The following is a 17,699-nucleotide window of genomic DNA, read 5'->3' as shown; positions in this document are numbered from 1 at the left end:
CCTCTCCTTGTCCCCAAATATTTCCAGCTACCCTGCTCCTGTCATGTCCATGTTGTCATGCAGATTCACCTATCCCTGAAGATGTGACTCTGGGAGGAAAAACTGCAGATTGTTTCAACCCAACCTGCATTTTATATATAAGAAAACCGAGGTTTTGCTGATCAATTAAACAAGCTATCTGGTTAAGGTGAACTAGAAAATAGTAATCTAAAATACAGAAAAAATAATAAGGAAGGATGCATAGAAGAGAGAAAGACAAAGAGAAGGAGGAACAAAGTGAATAAATATAGAACAAAGAAGTGGTAAAAGATGAATAAAATTAGTGAGATAAATGTACTATGATTTATCCTCAAGGACTAGACACAAACATCCCTGTTTTTTTTAAAGATTTTATTTATTTATTTGACAGAGAGAGAGAGAGAGAGCACAAGCAGGGGGAGGGGCAGGCAGAGGGAGAAGCAGACTCCCCACTGAGCAGGGAGCCCAATGCAGAATTCGATCTCAGGACCCTGGGATGGAGCCCCGCGTCGGGCTCCTGGCTCAGTGGGGAGCCTGCTTCTCCTTCTCCTTCTGCCTCTTTCCCTGCTCATGCTCTCTCTCTCTCTCTCTCTCTATGTCTGTGTCTCAAATGAATAAATAAAATCTTTAAAAATAAAATATTGTCCCATCTTAAGACGTGGCCAATGAGAGAGGCAGCAAAGCAGAATGTATGGTGATTCTAGACATAAAGATTCTTTATTAAAATGCAAGCTTGCATCTTATTGGTCTTTGTCTGTAATTGGGATAACAGCTTTCTGGCCACTTGCCCAATGGCTGGTAAAAAGAAAGATTTCAGAATCCCCAGAACCACATTTATCATTTTGGTCAAACAAGAAGAGAGCCCCGTTCATTACCCATCTCCTGTTGTAACGTGTTTTATATTTTGAAAAATTTGCTCAGCAACTGATGATATCAGCTTTAGTGTTATTTCTTTTATATTAATTTGTCAACTGCATTCATGGGTGAGATTCGTTCTACACCAAATCACCATTCAGTGTGCCTGTTATCACAAATCGGGTAATATTATGATACCACTGGCATTTAAATATATCACAGCATCTTCTAGAGCTAGTCTGGGTCTGAGTATTAAGTTTCAGTTAGAGGGATTTCTACTTCTTCCTTGCCTTCAAGAGATCCCACGAGGGCGCCTGGGTGGCTCAGTCGTTAAACGTCTGCCTTCGGCTCAGGTCATGATCCCAGGGTCCTGGGATCGAGCCCTGCATCGGGCTCCCTGCTTGGCAGGAAGCCTGCTTCTCCCTCTCCCACTCCCCCAGCTTGTGTTCCTGCTCTCACTATCTCTCTCTCTGTCAAATAAATAAATAAAAATCTTTAAAAAAAAAAAAAAAGAGATCCCACGAGATTACAAAAATGACTGTGTTATCACAACGCAGATTAAAAAAAGACAGACCCCCACTTTAATACCCCTAAATGTACGTGTCTGTGTCCAGAGCAGAGCCACAGGGGTCCCATTCATCACAGACTGGGTAAATGGATCCCCAGCGCTGTGCGCTCCACCCCTATGTGGCTACGCACACTGCCCTTGGAGTTCCCACACACAACTGCATACTTCTGCATATTCACAACTGTAAATGTAGAAGTTGGAAGGAGAACACAAAAATCATTCCCTCTGTGAATACGTGCGGAGACTCTGAATTCAGAGGGAAGTGACTTGTCAAAGTTAAAAACTTAAGGAGAGGCAGAGCTTAGACTACAGGCCTTGGTACAGTGATTGCAGTTCACAGTTTTCCCCTCAACATTATACTACATTGCCTACAAGATAGAGGCTCATTTCTCTGGCACCATAGGGAAAGGTTAGTTTCTCTGTTTTCTTTAACAGGAGACCCTAAAAAAACACAAACACACACACATAAATCATAAATCTATTATATATACATAATATATATTATGCATGTATATCTATAATACATACATGTATCTATGTAAATACATATATATTATATCTAATATTTCACATAGTTGGGTTATTATGAATACTTAGTCTTAGAGTGCATTTTTTAAAAAAGACTTTATTTATTGACAGAGACACAGCGAGAGAGGGAACAGAAGCAGGGGGAGTGGGAGAGGGAGAAGCAGGTTCCCCACTGAGCAGGGAGCCTGATGCGGGGCCCCATCCCAGGACCCCGGGACCATGACCCGAGCCGAAGGCAGATGCCACTGAGCCACCCAGGCGTCCCTAGAATGCATATTTATGCAACAGCATAGTTCTGAATGGTTCACAAAGTTGTGTTAAAAAAAACAAGCAAGATAGAAAAATATGAAGAAAATTTATAATTTCTCCAAATTCAACCAAAAGTAAACTGGCATTAACATGGTGTAATATATTCTCAGCAGAGCCAAAGTGATCCCATTAAAGCTGAAATAGAAACACTTGGTCTTCTGTTCAAAATCTTTGCTCACCTCACTATGACCACTGTGGTCTCCTTGCTGTCCCTCAAACATGGCAGGCATGTAACCACCTAAGGGCCTTTGTACTGGCTCTTCATTCCACTTTTTTTTTTAAGGATTTATTTATTTATTTATTTCAGAGGGAGAGGGAGATAGAGGATCTCAAGCAGACTCCCTGCTGAGCGTGGAACCCAACTCTGGGCTCAGTCCCACAGCCCTGAGATCATGACCTAAGCCAAAATCAAGAGCTGGACAAACAACCAACTGAACCACCCAGGTGCCCCTACTCAATCCACTTGGAACACCAGATAGCCTCATGACTCATTCCTTTATTGCCTTCAAATCTTTCCCTAAATATCACTTTCTCAGTATGGCCTTTCTGACTACCCTCTCTAAAATGGCAAAATCCCTACCAACACACACACACACACACACAATCTTCTTTTCCTGTTTACTTTTTCTTCTCAGCATTTAAGAGTATGTAATGTATATTAAATTACGTTATATTTATTTATCTTGTTTTCTGTCTTCCCCAAGAGAATATAACCTGCACATGAGCAGGAATTTATCTCTGTTGTGCTCACTCTGTTCACAGTGTCAGGTATACTGAAAACTTTTAGTAGACTATATAAAGGAATGCATTTGACGAGCATCATTACAAATGTGTTTAAACAGAGAGAAAGGTAGGAAACTGATTAATAAAATAATCTATGAAAGATGAAACCACACCATTTTAAGAAATGCAATCAATTTAAATTTCTTTGAATTTAACAAAAGAAAATGGAACTGAAGTTAAATGATGTGTTCCTTTAGCATAGGAGAAATCAGTCCCTGCAGCGTCAAGAATTTAACCTTAACCCCAGTTTAACCAGAGGTCTGGCTTTCACTCTCATCTGCTGGGAGATAATCTCTATGTCCCTGCAATGTCATGGCCAAAAGGAGTATATGTGTTACCCTAAGGGCTTCTGGCATCCAGAGAGTGACCATATGATTTAGATTTAGTGTCTCTGAGCCACATGAATAATGTGATTGATGTAGGGTGGGGGACTTTGGGTCTTCCAGCTTGACCTCTTGAGGGATTCGAGATGGAGGTCAGCCGCACAAGCAGCCAAGTGTATTTAAATGATGGAGCTGCAAAGAAGACTGTGGACACCAAGGCTGGTGAGTGTCCCTAGCCAGGAATACTCCATGTACATGGTCACATGTCAGTTCCAGGAGAGTAACGCCAACCTGACTCCACAAGAAAGGACCCCTAGAAACCTTGCATTTGGTGCCCTCCTGATTCTGCCCTATTCCTTCTCCCTCCATCTGATTTTAATCTGTATCCTTTAGATGTAGTAACAGTAATTATGAGCGTAACAGCTTTTGGTGAGTTTTGTGAGTCCTTAGCGAATCATCGAACCCAGAATGGGTTGTCGGGACTTCAAACCCAGCAAGTGCTGTGAGAAGTGAGGGTGGTCTCATGTGGGTTCCTGCCTAACTGCACAACCAGCTAAATTTCCTGGTCGGTAAGAAATGCTTACTTTTAAGGTAATAAAAAAGCTTACCAAAATGTGAAGGAGGCTTTTTATTAAATCCGTTTCTTTACACTGTATTTATGGACTTACTATAAAAGATGAGAAAATTAGGGGCGCCTGGGTGGCTCAGTTGGTTGGGCGACTGCCTTCGGCTCGGGTCAGGATCCCGGAGTCCCGGGATCGAGTCCCGCATCGGGCTCCCTGCTCGGCAGGGAGTCTGCTCCTCCCTCTGACCCTCCCCCCTCTCGTGCTCTCTGTCTCTCATTCTCTCTCTCTCAAATAAATAAATAAAATCTTTAAAAAAAAAAAATAGGGGCGCCTGGGTGGCTCAGTTGGTTGGGCGACTGCCTCGGCTCAAGTCATGATCCTGGAGTCCCGGGATCGAGTCCCGCATCGGGCTCCCTGCTCAGTGGGGGGTCTGCTTCTCCCTCTGCCCTCTTCCCTCTCGTGCTCTCTGTCTCTCATTCTCTCTCTCTCAAATAAATAAATAAAATCTTAAAAAAAAAAAAATAGGGATGCCTGGGTGGCTCAGTCACTTGGGCGACTGCCTTCGGCTCAGGTCATGATCCCGGAGTCCCGGGATCGAGTCCCGCATCGGGCTCCCTGCTCGGCAGGGGGTCTGCTCCTCCCTCTGACCCTCCCCCCTCTCGTGCTCTCTGTCTCTCATTCTCTCTCTCTCAAATAAATAAATAAAATCTTTAAAAAAAAAATAGGGATGCCTGGGTGGCTCAGTTGGTTAAGCGACTGCCTTCGGCTCAGGTCATGATCCCGGAGTCCCGGGATCGAGTCCCGCATCGGGCTCCCTGCTCGGCGGGGAGTCTGCTTCTCCCTCTGACCCTCCCCCCTCTCATGTGCTCTCTCTCTCTCATTCTCTCACTCTCAAATAAATAAATAAAATCTTAAAAAAAAAAAGATGAGAAAATTAGCACCTATATTTCCTCCTTATGTGGTGTCCTATTTATAAACATAAGTTGGAGCTGTTCCATCTTCTGTCTTTAGATGGATTCAATCAAAGCTTTTAACTGAAGGCGATTCCTTCATTTCTAAATTCTGCTTTCTCTTCAGGTTGACTGGACATTTCCACGGAGTGAATTTTATAAAGAAGTATGACATTCCTATAGATACATGGGTATTATATTCTCTGGGTTCTTAAAATTTTGAGAACACAGTTTTGTTGCCTTTATACTCAAGGAACAACTCAGTCAGAAGTAAAATTCTGAGGTGAATACCTTCCTTCCTTTTTTTTTTTTTTCTGGCATTGAGTGTTTTGTTCTTGTTTTGAGAGATGCTGGAGATGATTCCCATCTTCACCCTATACTTTGTACAACCTTTGTTTTCTCCTTACAGTTCTTTAATCTATGTTCAGTAATTTCACCAGCATGTATTTTTCTGATGGTCATCCTGTACTAATATTTTTTTTCCTGGAACACAGTGTGCTCTTTTGCTAAAGATTGAAGTCTTTATGAACCATGAAAGACTATGGACTCCGAGAAACAAACTGAGGGTTCTAGAGGGGAAGGGGGGTGAGGGGATGGGTTAGCCCGGTGATGGGTCTTAAGGAGGGCACGTATTGCATGGAGCACTGCATGTTACACGAAAACAATGAATCGTGGATCACTGCATCAAAAACTAATGATGTATTGTATGGTGACTAACATAATAAAATATAATTTAAAAAAAGATTGAAGTCTTTAATTTAAGGAAGTTTTCCTCTATTAGGTTTCAAATCATTTTTTTTTCCTTTTTGATCTATTTTTTTTTTTCCTGCAGGAACACCAATTAGCAGATGTCAGATGATTGTCTATGTTTTCAAAATCTATCTTTCTCATTTATTTTATATTCTTATTTGTTTATTCTTTTTATTGTGTTTGTGTGACTCCTTAATCCCATTCATCTTGTTCCCTAACAATGTTTACAGCTTGTGGTGTTCACCTCTGCAATACTTTCATTCTTCCCTTTTATTTTTTTCCTTTGAACTGAGTCTGTCTACTTTCCAACTCCTTTTGTTGATTTATATTTCCCTTGCACTTTCCTCTCTTTTAAGCTCTTATTTTTTTTTTTTTAAGATTTTATTTATTTGACAGAGAAACAGAGAGAGAGGGAACACAAGCAGGGGGAATGGCAGGCAGAGGGAGAAGCAGGCTCCCCGCTGAGCAGGGAGCCCAATGTGGGACTCGATCCCAGGACGCTTAACTGACTGAGCCACCCAGACATCCCATTGAGCTCTTATTTTTAAAGAGAATATTATTGCAATTTTTGAACCTATGGGAAATTGTTTTTTCTAAAATCCCCTGGTCATTTTACAGAGCTTATTATTTTCCTATGTATCCGTATTTTTCTTCAGCTATCTTTATTTATTTTTTTAAAAAATATTTTATTTATTTATTTGACAGAGAGGGAGAGAGCACAAGCAGGGGAAGTGTCAGGCAGAGGGAGAAGCAGACTTCCCGCCGAGCGGGGAGCCCGATGTGGGGCTCGATCCCAGGATCTGGGATCATGAACTGAGCCAAAGGCAGACGCTTAACCGACTGAGCCACCCAGGGGCCCCTTCTTCAGCTATCTTTAATTAAGACTTATTTTCTCTCTCTCTCTTTTTTTTTTTCAAGTTTTATTTCCTCTAGGGATTTCATGTTTGTTCCCTCCTAATTATATTACCCTTGGGTGTAGAAAAGGAGAAGGCAGTCTCTAACTGTGACTTGGGATTGTCTCTCAAATGCAGTCACCAATTTTTTTATACCGTTTGCTCTGGGGGTGTATATGACTCACATATCCCTTTGGATGCACGCATTTAAACAGTAAGGACAGAACACAAGAAAGACATTTGGGACGCGGGAACTCTGTGCTGAAGCCTCATCTTTTTCCTTCTCTATTACTTTCCTATCTCTGTTTAGATGCTGATTTGTCTCTAAGCCAGTAAGTGGAAGCTTCCATTAGGTTTAAATTTTTGGGAGACAGACTTATCAAATCTCCCCACATGATTATGAAACAGTTATTGGTCCAAATTTTTCTGATGACCTACGTAACAAAACCATAATACATGCATGAAATGAGAAAAGATAGAGTAGAATTCATATGATAATAGGTACAATTTTTTTCATTTCCAAACTGAAAAAAAAAAATAAGAATGGTTGAAACTGTTTTTATGATACACTCTCTGGAATTTTGAGGGTCTTATTGGCATCTCAGAAATGCAGCTACATTCTGAAAAGTAATTTTTGGGAATGTAAGTGCTGATATTACTGAGTTTTTCATTCCTTACAGTTAATTTTCTCAACTTGTTGCACTGGTTCCGAAAAATTTGGTATTCATATTAAAGCTCCTTAGTGAAGCTGAGTTATTTCTAAGTAATCATCCAACAGGAGCACAATGAAGAAGATTTGTATTTTACATTACTGGCTTGACTTCATTATAATTTTATAATATCTTAAATTTCCTGTCAGACTGTAATACTGTCAATAAAGTAAGAAGTCATGATTGTCTCCAGTTTATTTGGAAAACTTCTGAAATACAAGATAAACATTTAATGAGAAGTGTCAGAAGTTTATCTTGTATTTTTTTTACTTATGTTCTTAATTACTTCTTTATTTTTATTTTCTTTGGGTTTATTTCAGTTGCTTTTTAATTAACCCCCAGAGGGCGCCTGGGTGGCTCAGTTGGTTAAGCGACTGCCTTCGGCTCAGGTCATGATCCTGGAGTCCCGGGATCGAGTCCCGCATCGGGCTCCCTGCTCGGCAGGGAGTCTGCTTCTCCCTCTGACCCTCCTCCCTCTCATGCTCTCTGTCTCTCATTCTCTCTGTCTCAAATAAATAAATAAAATCTTTAAAAAAAAAAAAAATATTAATTAACCCCCAGAAATGGATATTTAGCTCACAAATTTTCAACCATTCTTATGTAGGTCCAAAAGTTTTGAAATATAACACTTTCATTTTAATTCAGCTCCAATAATTTGTTTTTAGATTTGTTATTTTTATTTATTCATTTTAGAGAGAGAGCATGAGCATGAGCAGGGGGAGGAGCAGAAGGGGAGAGAGAGAGACAAGCACAAGCAGACTTTCCGCTAAGGGTGGGCTCCTTCCCACAACCCGAGATCACGACCAAAGCCGAAATCAAGAATAAACTGATTGCGCCACCCAAGGTACCCCATCTCAAATTATTTTTTAATTTCTAATATTTTTATTTATTTATTTGAGACAGAGAGAATGAGAGAGAGAGAGCACATGAGAGGGGATAGGGTCAGAGGATGAAGCAGACTCCCTGCCGAGCAGGGAGCCCGATGCGGGACTCGATCCAGGGACTCCAGGATCATGACCTGAGCCGAAGGCAGTCGCTTAACCAACTGAGCCACCCAGGCGCCCTATTTTTTAATTTCAATCATGATTTTTTTGTCGACTCATGGACATTTACAGATGTTTTATATCCCAGTATACAGGAGATGACCTACCTGTCATTTACAAAATTTATTTCTACCTTAATTAAACTGCTGTCAGAGAACATAATCCATATTCAATCCTCTGAAGTTTGCTGGAATTCCCTAAGTGGCCCAGTAGTCTTTGTGGATGTTTCATAAGTGCTTGAAAAGAATGGATAGTCTGCAGTTTTTAGATGTAGTATCCTATATCTGACCGTTAGCTCAAGTAATTTGTTTATTGCATATTCTGTAACATTGAAGGCTTTCTTTTGTTTCTTCTATCAAATACTGAAAGAGCTATAATTAACATCCTACTACGATTCTGGAGTTGTTTATTTCCACTTGAGATTGTATACATTGTGCTATATAAATTCAGAGACTATTTTCTTTACTTTCACTTTTATTCTTTAAATAATATTGCTGAGGATAAACTTTATTTTGACAATTATTTTCTTCAAAGCAGTTCAAGACATTGTTCAATCTTTTGGCTTCCATGGTTCCTACTGAGAAACCAGCTGAAAGTCTTTTACTCCTAGGCAAGTGATTTTTTGGGCAGATTTTAGTGGTATCTTGGTTTATCAAAAATCTATACATAATTTTTGAGTGATATAAAAATGAAGTTAAAAAGACTCAGGAAAAATGGAAAGAGTCAAATTAACATGTATCAGAAACTTTGCTTGTTTTTTATACATTATATCATTAAATTTGAAAACAGAACCAAAGACTTAGGTATCATTATCCCCACATTATAGAGGAAAACATGGGAGATAGTTAAGGTTTTTATAAACTATGGTTCACCTAGAGGCCATGACTATATAATTTCTCAACTAAAAAAAGAAAAAAGAAAGGTGATCATATTTACCATAATTTACAAACAGGAAGTCTAGAAGAGAGGTAAACTGACCTCAATATATTTCTTATGTAAAGAAAATACTGTACTTACTTTGTAAAAGAAATTTGTTCTCCCAACGGATCCTATTTTCCCAGTGTGATTCATGAAGCAAATGTTTCCTTCAGTAGCTCCATAAAGCTCACACATTTTAATATTTCCAAATCTGTCTAAAAATTCCTTCCATACATCACTCCGTACACCATTTCCAACTGCCAAACGCACTTGATGATCCTTTTCTCCTTCTCTCTGTTAGAAGAAAAGATTTTACTTGTAATTTATTAATTCCCCAGTTCTCCATTCTTTCTTTCATTACTGTAACTTTAATGGCAAATATTCAGAAGTAAGTCGCACATATGCAATAATGGAAGGGAAGTTAAAAAAAATCATATTTCACTCTGTTGCAGAACGATGTCCAACAGCTCATGAAACTAACACTGGCCTAGAGTAATATAGCTTTTATTATAACCATATCTGGTAAAAGATCTTCCTACATTCCAGACTACGAAAGCCTTATTTCGGTAGAGATCAGGTAAGGAAAAAAGCATATTTCAGGAAAAAAAGCATTACTTTAAAAAATTTATAAAATATACTTGAGTTTGTACTCTCAGCTCTACTACTCATTATCTATATAACTTTGAACAAAAGGTTGACTACCATTCTGATTCTCAGTTTATTCACCTGTAAAACTGAGAATACATCTCTCACCTAAGTACTGCAGTATATAGGTAAACCCAGGGCCTAGCATAGGGTAAACAATACACTGAGGTCATCTAATCCCTGAAATATTTGACTTAAAAATATTACGGCAACTGTTTGTAAATATTATTTTTGAATGTGCAATATTCTCACATTTTTTCTTCTGATTCATACTTTAGAATTGAAAGAAAAACTAGAACTATACTTTACATTCCATAGGCACTATGTTAAGTAATGTGAATTATATCCACTGATCAAATATGAGAACCTCACACCTGTTAGAATGGCTATTTTAAAAAAAATGAGAAATAACAAGTGTTGGCAAGGATGTGGAGGAAAGGTAACCCTTGTGCACTGTGGGTGGGAATGTGAATTGGTGGAGCCACTATGAAAAACAGAACAGAGGTTCCTCCAAAAATTAAAAATAAAACTCCCATATGATCCAGCAATTCCACTTCTGGGCACTTATGTGAAGGATAAATGAAAAAGATATCTGCACCCCCATGTTCACTGCAGCATGATTTACAATAGCCAAGACACAGAAACAATCTAAGTGCCCACTAACAGATGAATGGATAAAAAAATTGTAGTATACACACACACACACACACAGGGATATTATTCAGCCAAGAAAAGGGAAATATTGCCATCTGCAACAACATAGATGGACCTTGAGGGCGTTATGCTTAGTGAAATAAGTCAGACAGGGAAAGACAAAGACCATGTGATCTCATTTATATGTGAAATCTAAAAACAAAAGCAAAAACGGAACCCAAAAAAATAGGTATTTAGAAAGCTAAATTTTTAAAAAGGCAATTATTAGAAATGAAAAGTTGAAAAAATCAAATTGTAATGATATTTTAATTACATGATGTGCCTCCACTGTGAATAAAATGTACATATTTTAATTTCTTTATAATAACTAAAAAACTGAGTATCAACATATTTTTAGATGACCATAATTATATTGGTGCCAAAGAGGGAGAAGAAATATATCTATATGAATATGTGGGTAGGAAGCCAGGTAGATGACAATTAAAACTGAAAAATCAAGAAATAGTAATATACATAGTTTATTGAGAAATAACAATCAAAAATACCTTAACATAATGAAGGGTGTTTACCTCTACAGATCAGGTATTGATAGCAGGGGGTTACCATTTATCTTGAGAGTACTATTTGATTTTTTTTAAACTATAGAAGGCCTTATTTGATAAAACAAAAATTAAATTAAAAAAATAAAATAGGAGGCAAGCAAGAGTGTGGATATATCGAAAATAAGACTCCAACTTGCTGATTTCTTTAGCCCCACATCAATAGGGTTGAAGGTAAACATTCTGCAGACAGAGAAAAAAACTCACTCAGAGAAGAGCAGCTCCTTCCAAGACAGAGGAGCAGTTGTGTCTGGTTCCTACCTCCCAGGGCCATGTTGGATATGGCCGACCTGCCATGGAACTCGTTCTTGGATTTTCTGCTGCCATTTTTCTGTACAAAACAGTAGTGCTGCAAATCTTAGGATTTATTCTGCTTGAACAGAGAACAATCTTTTCTATAGTATAACTCTTGGATGCTTTCCAGGTCAGAGATGAGTCTCAGCAAGTATAATTATTTATAAAATGTGTTGCACACTCCAGAAAACAGTAAGAAGGTGGTTTATAAACCAAATTCCACAGACTTTAACCTGTGTGTGCTACAGCTACATAAGCCTACTAAATAAGGATAAATAATTATCCAAAAATGATTCAATTGATAGAGAAAATTAAATTATCCATACTAGGGTAAGGCTTTTGTCTAAAAATATCAAAACCACTTATTTAACTCTCAAGATATCTTTATTCTGTGGTCTTCTCTTTTATTTTACTTTTTAAATTTAGTTATTTATTTTAGAGAGAGAGAGGGAGAGGGAGTGCACACAGAGGGGTGGGGAGGGAGAGAATCCTCAAGCAGAATCCCTGCTGAGCAGGGATTCCACTGTGGGGATCCATCCCAGGACCCTGAGATCATGAATTGAGCCTAAATCCAGAGTCAGACGCTTAACTGACTGAGCCACCCAGGCACCACTGGTCTTCCCTTTTAAAACAAACCCAGAAGATCATGCTTTGAGGGGTATGAGAAAAGATGAACTGATTCATTATTTACTGTTACGGGAAAAAAAGAGAAGGTGTATTTCTGCTGATTTTGAAATGCATGCACATCATAGAAAATTTGGAAAGCATAGGAAAGTTTAAAAAGGAATTAAAAAATCTGTAATCCTACTACACCAACATTATTTTTATATAACCATGTATATACATGAAAAGTCACAATCACACTGTATTAGAGCTATATATTTTACTTTATTAATACTATATTCTGAACACTATCCTAAGGTACTAGCTCTTATGCTTCAAAAACATAATTTTTCATGTTTATATGACTATCATATCATTATATCACAATTTATCTACTATCACCTATTTTTGGATAACCAGCTTGTTTTCAAATATTCACCCATCTAAATAAAACTGAGTGAATATCCGGTCTATAAATCTTTGCAGCTCATTCGGATAGATTCCTGAAGAACCTAATAGTTATCAATTTTTATGACTTTGTTACCAAAATTGTTGTATAAAAAGGACATCCTATTTACATCAAACCTTTTCAGTGTACTAGAACTAAGAATTCATTTAATTTAAAATACTAATTTGATAAGAAAATGTGGAATAATCTTTTTTTGGATTTAAGTTATTTTCTTTGATTTTAGGCAAGCTGAATTCTTGTCGCATAATAAAATATTAATAAGATTAGCACTTTGTTTTAATAGTTAATGGAATTTATTTCCTTTTATTTAATTTTATTTTCAATATTTGCATTCAATGTGTTTATTTTTATAATTAAATATATTATTCTCTTCTTTGGTAATATTTTCTACTTAATTTGTAATTAAAAATCTCCTTTCCCATCCAACATCAAAAAAAAAAAATCAATAGACTATCTTCTTCTTTACATTTAACAATTATATTCATCTAGAATTAATTTTATGAGAAAAGTGTAACTTTTAAAATTTCATGTAATGATTTGTCTCATTTAAGGCCAATTCAGATTTCATGAAAATTTAGTTTACAATTTATTCAGCTCTAGTGATCCAAAGACTTGCAAATAGAAGCTTCTCAATAAAAGTCTAAAATTTTACAAACATCTTTAAACTGATTCAGTAAGTACATGCACACAAAATACTTTTAAACCATTCTCTAAAATCTTCCTTTAAAACATAACTGAGAATCAAAACCTAAGCACTTCTGAAAGAATGAAATATAAATGACATAACTGATGTAAGTGATGTAAATTATAATTGTTTTACAGTTTACTGAAATAATTATCCAAAGTTGTCAATAGCATCATTTAGATTTTTGTTCCCTTGATTCAAATTATGAGCCAGGAAGTATGTATAAATGAAGATAATATGATTCCTTTGTTTATAATTATAATGTAAAAATTATATAAAACCTGCAGCAAGTCCAAAAGATAGTTATTTTTGGCATACACACACTTATATGTATATACATATATGAAAAGAGGGAAAGAGCGAGAGAGAGAGAAATAAACAAAAGTTTAAAAAAAATAGTTTGCACAGGAATGGAAATTTTACCTAAAACGTTACAATAAGATGTTATCATAAGGTCTAAATCAAGGGTTATCAGCAAACTACAGCCTATAGGGGCCAAATTCAACCTACCTCCTGTTTTTGTGAATAAAGTTTTATTAGAACACCATCGCGCCTATTTATATGGACTGTCTATTGCTGTTTTTTGTAATATAGAGGCAGAATTAAATACCTGTGACAGAGAAAGTATGATCCACAAAGTCTAAAATAATTTACTAATTGGTGCTTTTTTTTTGCTGACCTTTGTCCTAAATTGTAAAGAAAATTAAAAAAGCAACAACTTCTTATATGAAGACAAGTCAAACACCATCTGGTTAAGTGGATGATACACTGGTGTTACATATATTGGTTCATTAAAATTCTTCGTCCAGATTCCCACGTACGCTCATTTTATGTTTCTTTCTTTTCTTTTCTTTTTTCTTCCCTTCTCATTTCTTTTCTTTTCTTTTTATGTTTCTTTTTTTTTTTTTTAAGATTTTATTTATTTATTTGAGAGAGAGAATGAGAGACAGAGAGCATGAGAGGGAGGAGGGTCAGAGGGAGAAGCAGACTCCCTGCCGAGCAGGGAGCCCGATGCGGGACTCGATCCCAGGACTCCAGGATCATGACCTGAGCCGAAGGCAGTCGCTTAACCAACTGAGCCACCCAGGCACCCTTTTTATGTTTCTTTCTTAAGATGGGCTTTATCTTACCGGAAATAACTGGGAACTGGTTTTATTTGTAAAGTGGGTGAGTAGCATCTCATGCACATTGAGCATATTGGTTGATGGGCAAAATATTGGTCAGATGAATCTTTTTAAAGACTACCCAGCTAGTGATGTTGTGAAGTTGAGGGAGATGACTCAAAGCCAGAGGACGGCATCAAGCAGAGCCTGATATAATAACTACATTAACCTGGTACTAACTGACATGATGCACTGGGGGGGTTGGCAGAGGAAAGGAAGTAGAAAAGGAAGGTCAGCAGAATGGCAAATTTAAAAAAGAAAACATAATCAGGATTGGCAAAGGGAGCTTCAAAAAGTGACCCTGGAATATATGGAAATTGGGAGGTGGGTCTGAGGGTTGCTAATTATATTTGGCTTGATATGTGTCCATTTTGAAATTGTTCAGAAACTAGCGGTACATCATCTAAAATACAACCAAATTTTCATAACTCCCACCTACAATTAAAAAAAAAATCCCCCTCAGGGTCCTGAGGTTCCACCTGAGCATCTGACTCTTGATCTTGGCTCAGGTCTTGATCTCATGGTCGTGAGTTCAAGCCCCTGGTTGGGCACCATGCTGGGTGTGAAGCCTACTTAAGAAAAAAAAAAAAAGAAAGAAAGAAAGACAAAAGAAAAGAAAAATACCCTTAGCTGTCCAAAAATTCCTCCAAACCTTCTTAGAACAAATTCCTATTGCTTCTAATTCTCCCTGAGGCATGAACATACTGCCTAAATATCACTAGATATCTAAGCTGTATTGGGAATGGAATGAGGAGAACATGCATAAATACATAGGTACAATTAGATGAATACATAACACCTACATAAATAAATGCAGAAGAGAAAGAAGACAGAGACCGGCAAAGAACAAGAGAAGAGAGAGATAAAGAGAGATGAGGAGAGAGAGAATACATGAGAGACCCGCAGAGACACACGGAAAGCAGGAAAAACAGTGAAAGTGAAGAAAGTGAGAGAGACCCACAGAGCAAGGGCGGGGGGAGTCTAAACAAAACAGAGAAAGGGACAAAGAGTGAAATAGAGATCCATAATAACAAAGACAGAGACTGACATATTCAGAGGCGGAGAGAGACCCACATTGTGAGGGAAGTACTGAGAAACTCCAAGTGATGCAGGGAGACGCTCACACCCACTTATAAAGGGATGCAACGCGAGAGACATTCAGAGACACAGAGAAACCCACACACTGAGTGAGATAAAGAGACAAAGGCACATGCACAAGGAGGGACGCTTGCTCTCGATAGCTCTCAGTCTCTTCCTCTCTCTCACTCTCCCCCCCAACACAGACAGAGAGAAAGTAAAAAAAAAAAAGATAAACTAGACACAGAGAGACATACTTGAGGAAAGAAAGGCACACACACAGAGACACACAGTTGTACACAGAGACACAGGTATTGAGACCCAGACAGAGATACAAGCAAACAGAGAAGCAAACAAGCAAAAACAAGTGAGGTAGAAACAGACAAAGGGAGCAAACACAGAAATCCACAGGGTTCGGGACAGGAACAAAAGACATGTTTGCAGCCCAATCAGCAGGAGCAAAAGGAGTGGGTATGTTTGAGCCCCCATGTTCAGGTTACTGTACTTTCTCATTTTAACCACCATGACAACCCTACAAAATAAGACGCATTTTCCCCATTTTGCACATTGGGATAATGAAGTTCAGGTCCAAGGTCACAGACACGAAATAAACAAGAGACAGAATTTGAACTCATTAAAATGAAGGTGCTATGTGGGCAGGGTCTGTTGCCTGTTCTCTCCTCTGCTGTACCCCATTGCCTAGTACAGTGCCTGGTGCATAAGAGATGTTCACAACATATTTGTGGAAGGAAGAAAGAAACAGAGGGAAGGCAAATCAAGGAAAGAAAGGGAGACAGAGAGGGAGAAAGGGAAGGAAGGAAAGAAAGGGAAGACAGAAAAAAACCAGCTCAAAACCCTGCAAAGCCCATGTTCTATTTTCCAAGTATTTCCCCATGATTTCAGGAATAGGAAGCAATCAAAACATGAGTTTCTAATTCAATAGTTAGTGCTTAAATATTTATGGACTTGCACATACACACACACAGGGTAAGCCATTTTACAATATACAGAAAGTACTCATTTTTATCTCCAGCCATTTAAAATCCCATTTGAAATTTAAAAGAGAATCTGCTGGATGAGTCAGACCTCTTAATACAGAGATCCCACGGTCTTGGGTTTCAGTAGAGCAGTTTCCCTCTGCCTTTCAGTACCATGCACCCATACCAACGTGGACAGACCATGTCCATAGCAGGACAGGAGTCACACCCCGCTGGTTTCTGGCACTGTCTGTTGAGCTTACTAGATGCCGGGCAGTGCATAAACTATAACTACCTCCTACCCAGCCGTATGTTCACTTATTCATTTGCTGAAATGGACAGGCCTCTAACAACAAAGTCTTTTTCTTCCAGAACATGGGCTTAATCCTACCCAGAAAATCTAAAACACCAAGCTAAATGCCTCTTTGTAAGTCTATGAAAAGTGAAAGTCTGAAGGTTCTGCTTAAATACAGGTAATTTTATATCGACCTTGCTTTCTCAGAAACAAAGCCTGTTTGTTGATAGATGGAGACACAGAAAAGAAATACAAATTAACAGTGAAAACAAAGGGGCAAATCATTTCTGCCTTCAGCCTCGGGTAACTAGCTGCTTAATGTGCAAAACAAAAGTATGGTCTAATTCCTAAAGGATCATCTGATATTTATGACAACACATGTTTGGGCTTATGATTCTTCCATCTTGATTCCATTTAACCTAAGACCACTTTTTTCTAAAACCCACTGTAATTGCACATGCTCATGTGTCAGACCAACACACTCCATGGAATAAGAATAACTATATTCCAACAGTTTGCTGCCTTCACAGACACTCCAGTATTATACATTGAAAAAATAAAGGCAGCAAGCCAAATGGGTATTACAGATGGGTACAAAGTGGCACTGAGTGCAAACAGACTGTCAGAGAATCCCGGGGCAAAAACAAAAAACCCCAAAACAACAGCAACAACAACAAAAACAAAAACTGGCATAAAATAGCAGACTTTCTTCTACTGAAGCAGGAAAGGCATGGTGGGGAGACAGGGTGGAGGCCTCTTTTGAGAAAGGACTGGAGAGTATTTGGAAGGAGAGACCTGCCCTGTTAACTTGGCACGGTCTCCAGCTGACCCTAAAAGTCTTTGCCGCGTTGCCTCTCCAGCCCAAGTTTGGGCAGGCCATGGTTTCAGAGATGCCAGCCCTCAGTTCAACAAACCATTTTAAGGCATAAATAATAGCTTGAAAAGAGCTCTGTGATCTCAAGTATTACAGCAGAAAGCAACCACACTGTGGGCTTATTTCAAACTCATCTTCTAGATATAAGAG

The 17,699-nt window shown here is 38.2% G+C and overlaps 1 protein-coding gene across 1 annotated transcript in view; it reads right to left on the bottom strand.

Annotated features, from left to right (window-relative positions):
• SLC27A6 (solute carrier family 27 member 6) overlaps window positions 1–17,699 on the bottom strand; it is a 68,252-nt gene that overhangs the window by 13,443 nt on the left and 37,110 nt on the right. Inside the window, exon 5 of the mRNA XM_021701931.1 lies at window positions 9,314–9,508. Within this exon, the coding sequence (XP_021557606.1) occupies window positions 9,314–9,508 (195 nt within the window). The remainder of the gene's footprint in view (window positions 1–9,313; window positions 9,509–17,699) is intronic.

This window comes from Neomonachus schauinslandi, chromosome 7, assembly GCF_002201575.2.
Source record: "Neomonachus schauinslandi chromosome 7, ASM220157v2, whole genome shotgun sequence".
Taxonomy (NCBI): Eukaryota; Metazoa; Chordata; class Mammalia; order Carnivora; family Phocidae; genus Neomonachus; species Neomonachus schauinslandi.
Note: the sequence above shows the minus strand (reverse complement) of the source record. Positions and strands in the feature narration are given on the sequence as shown.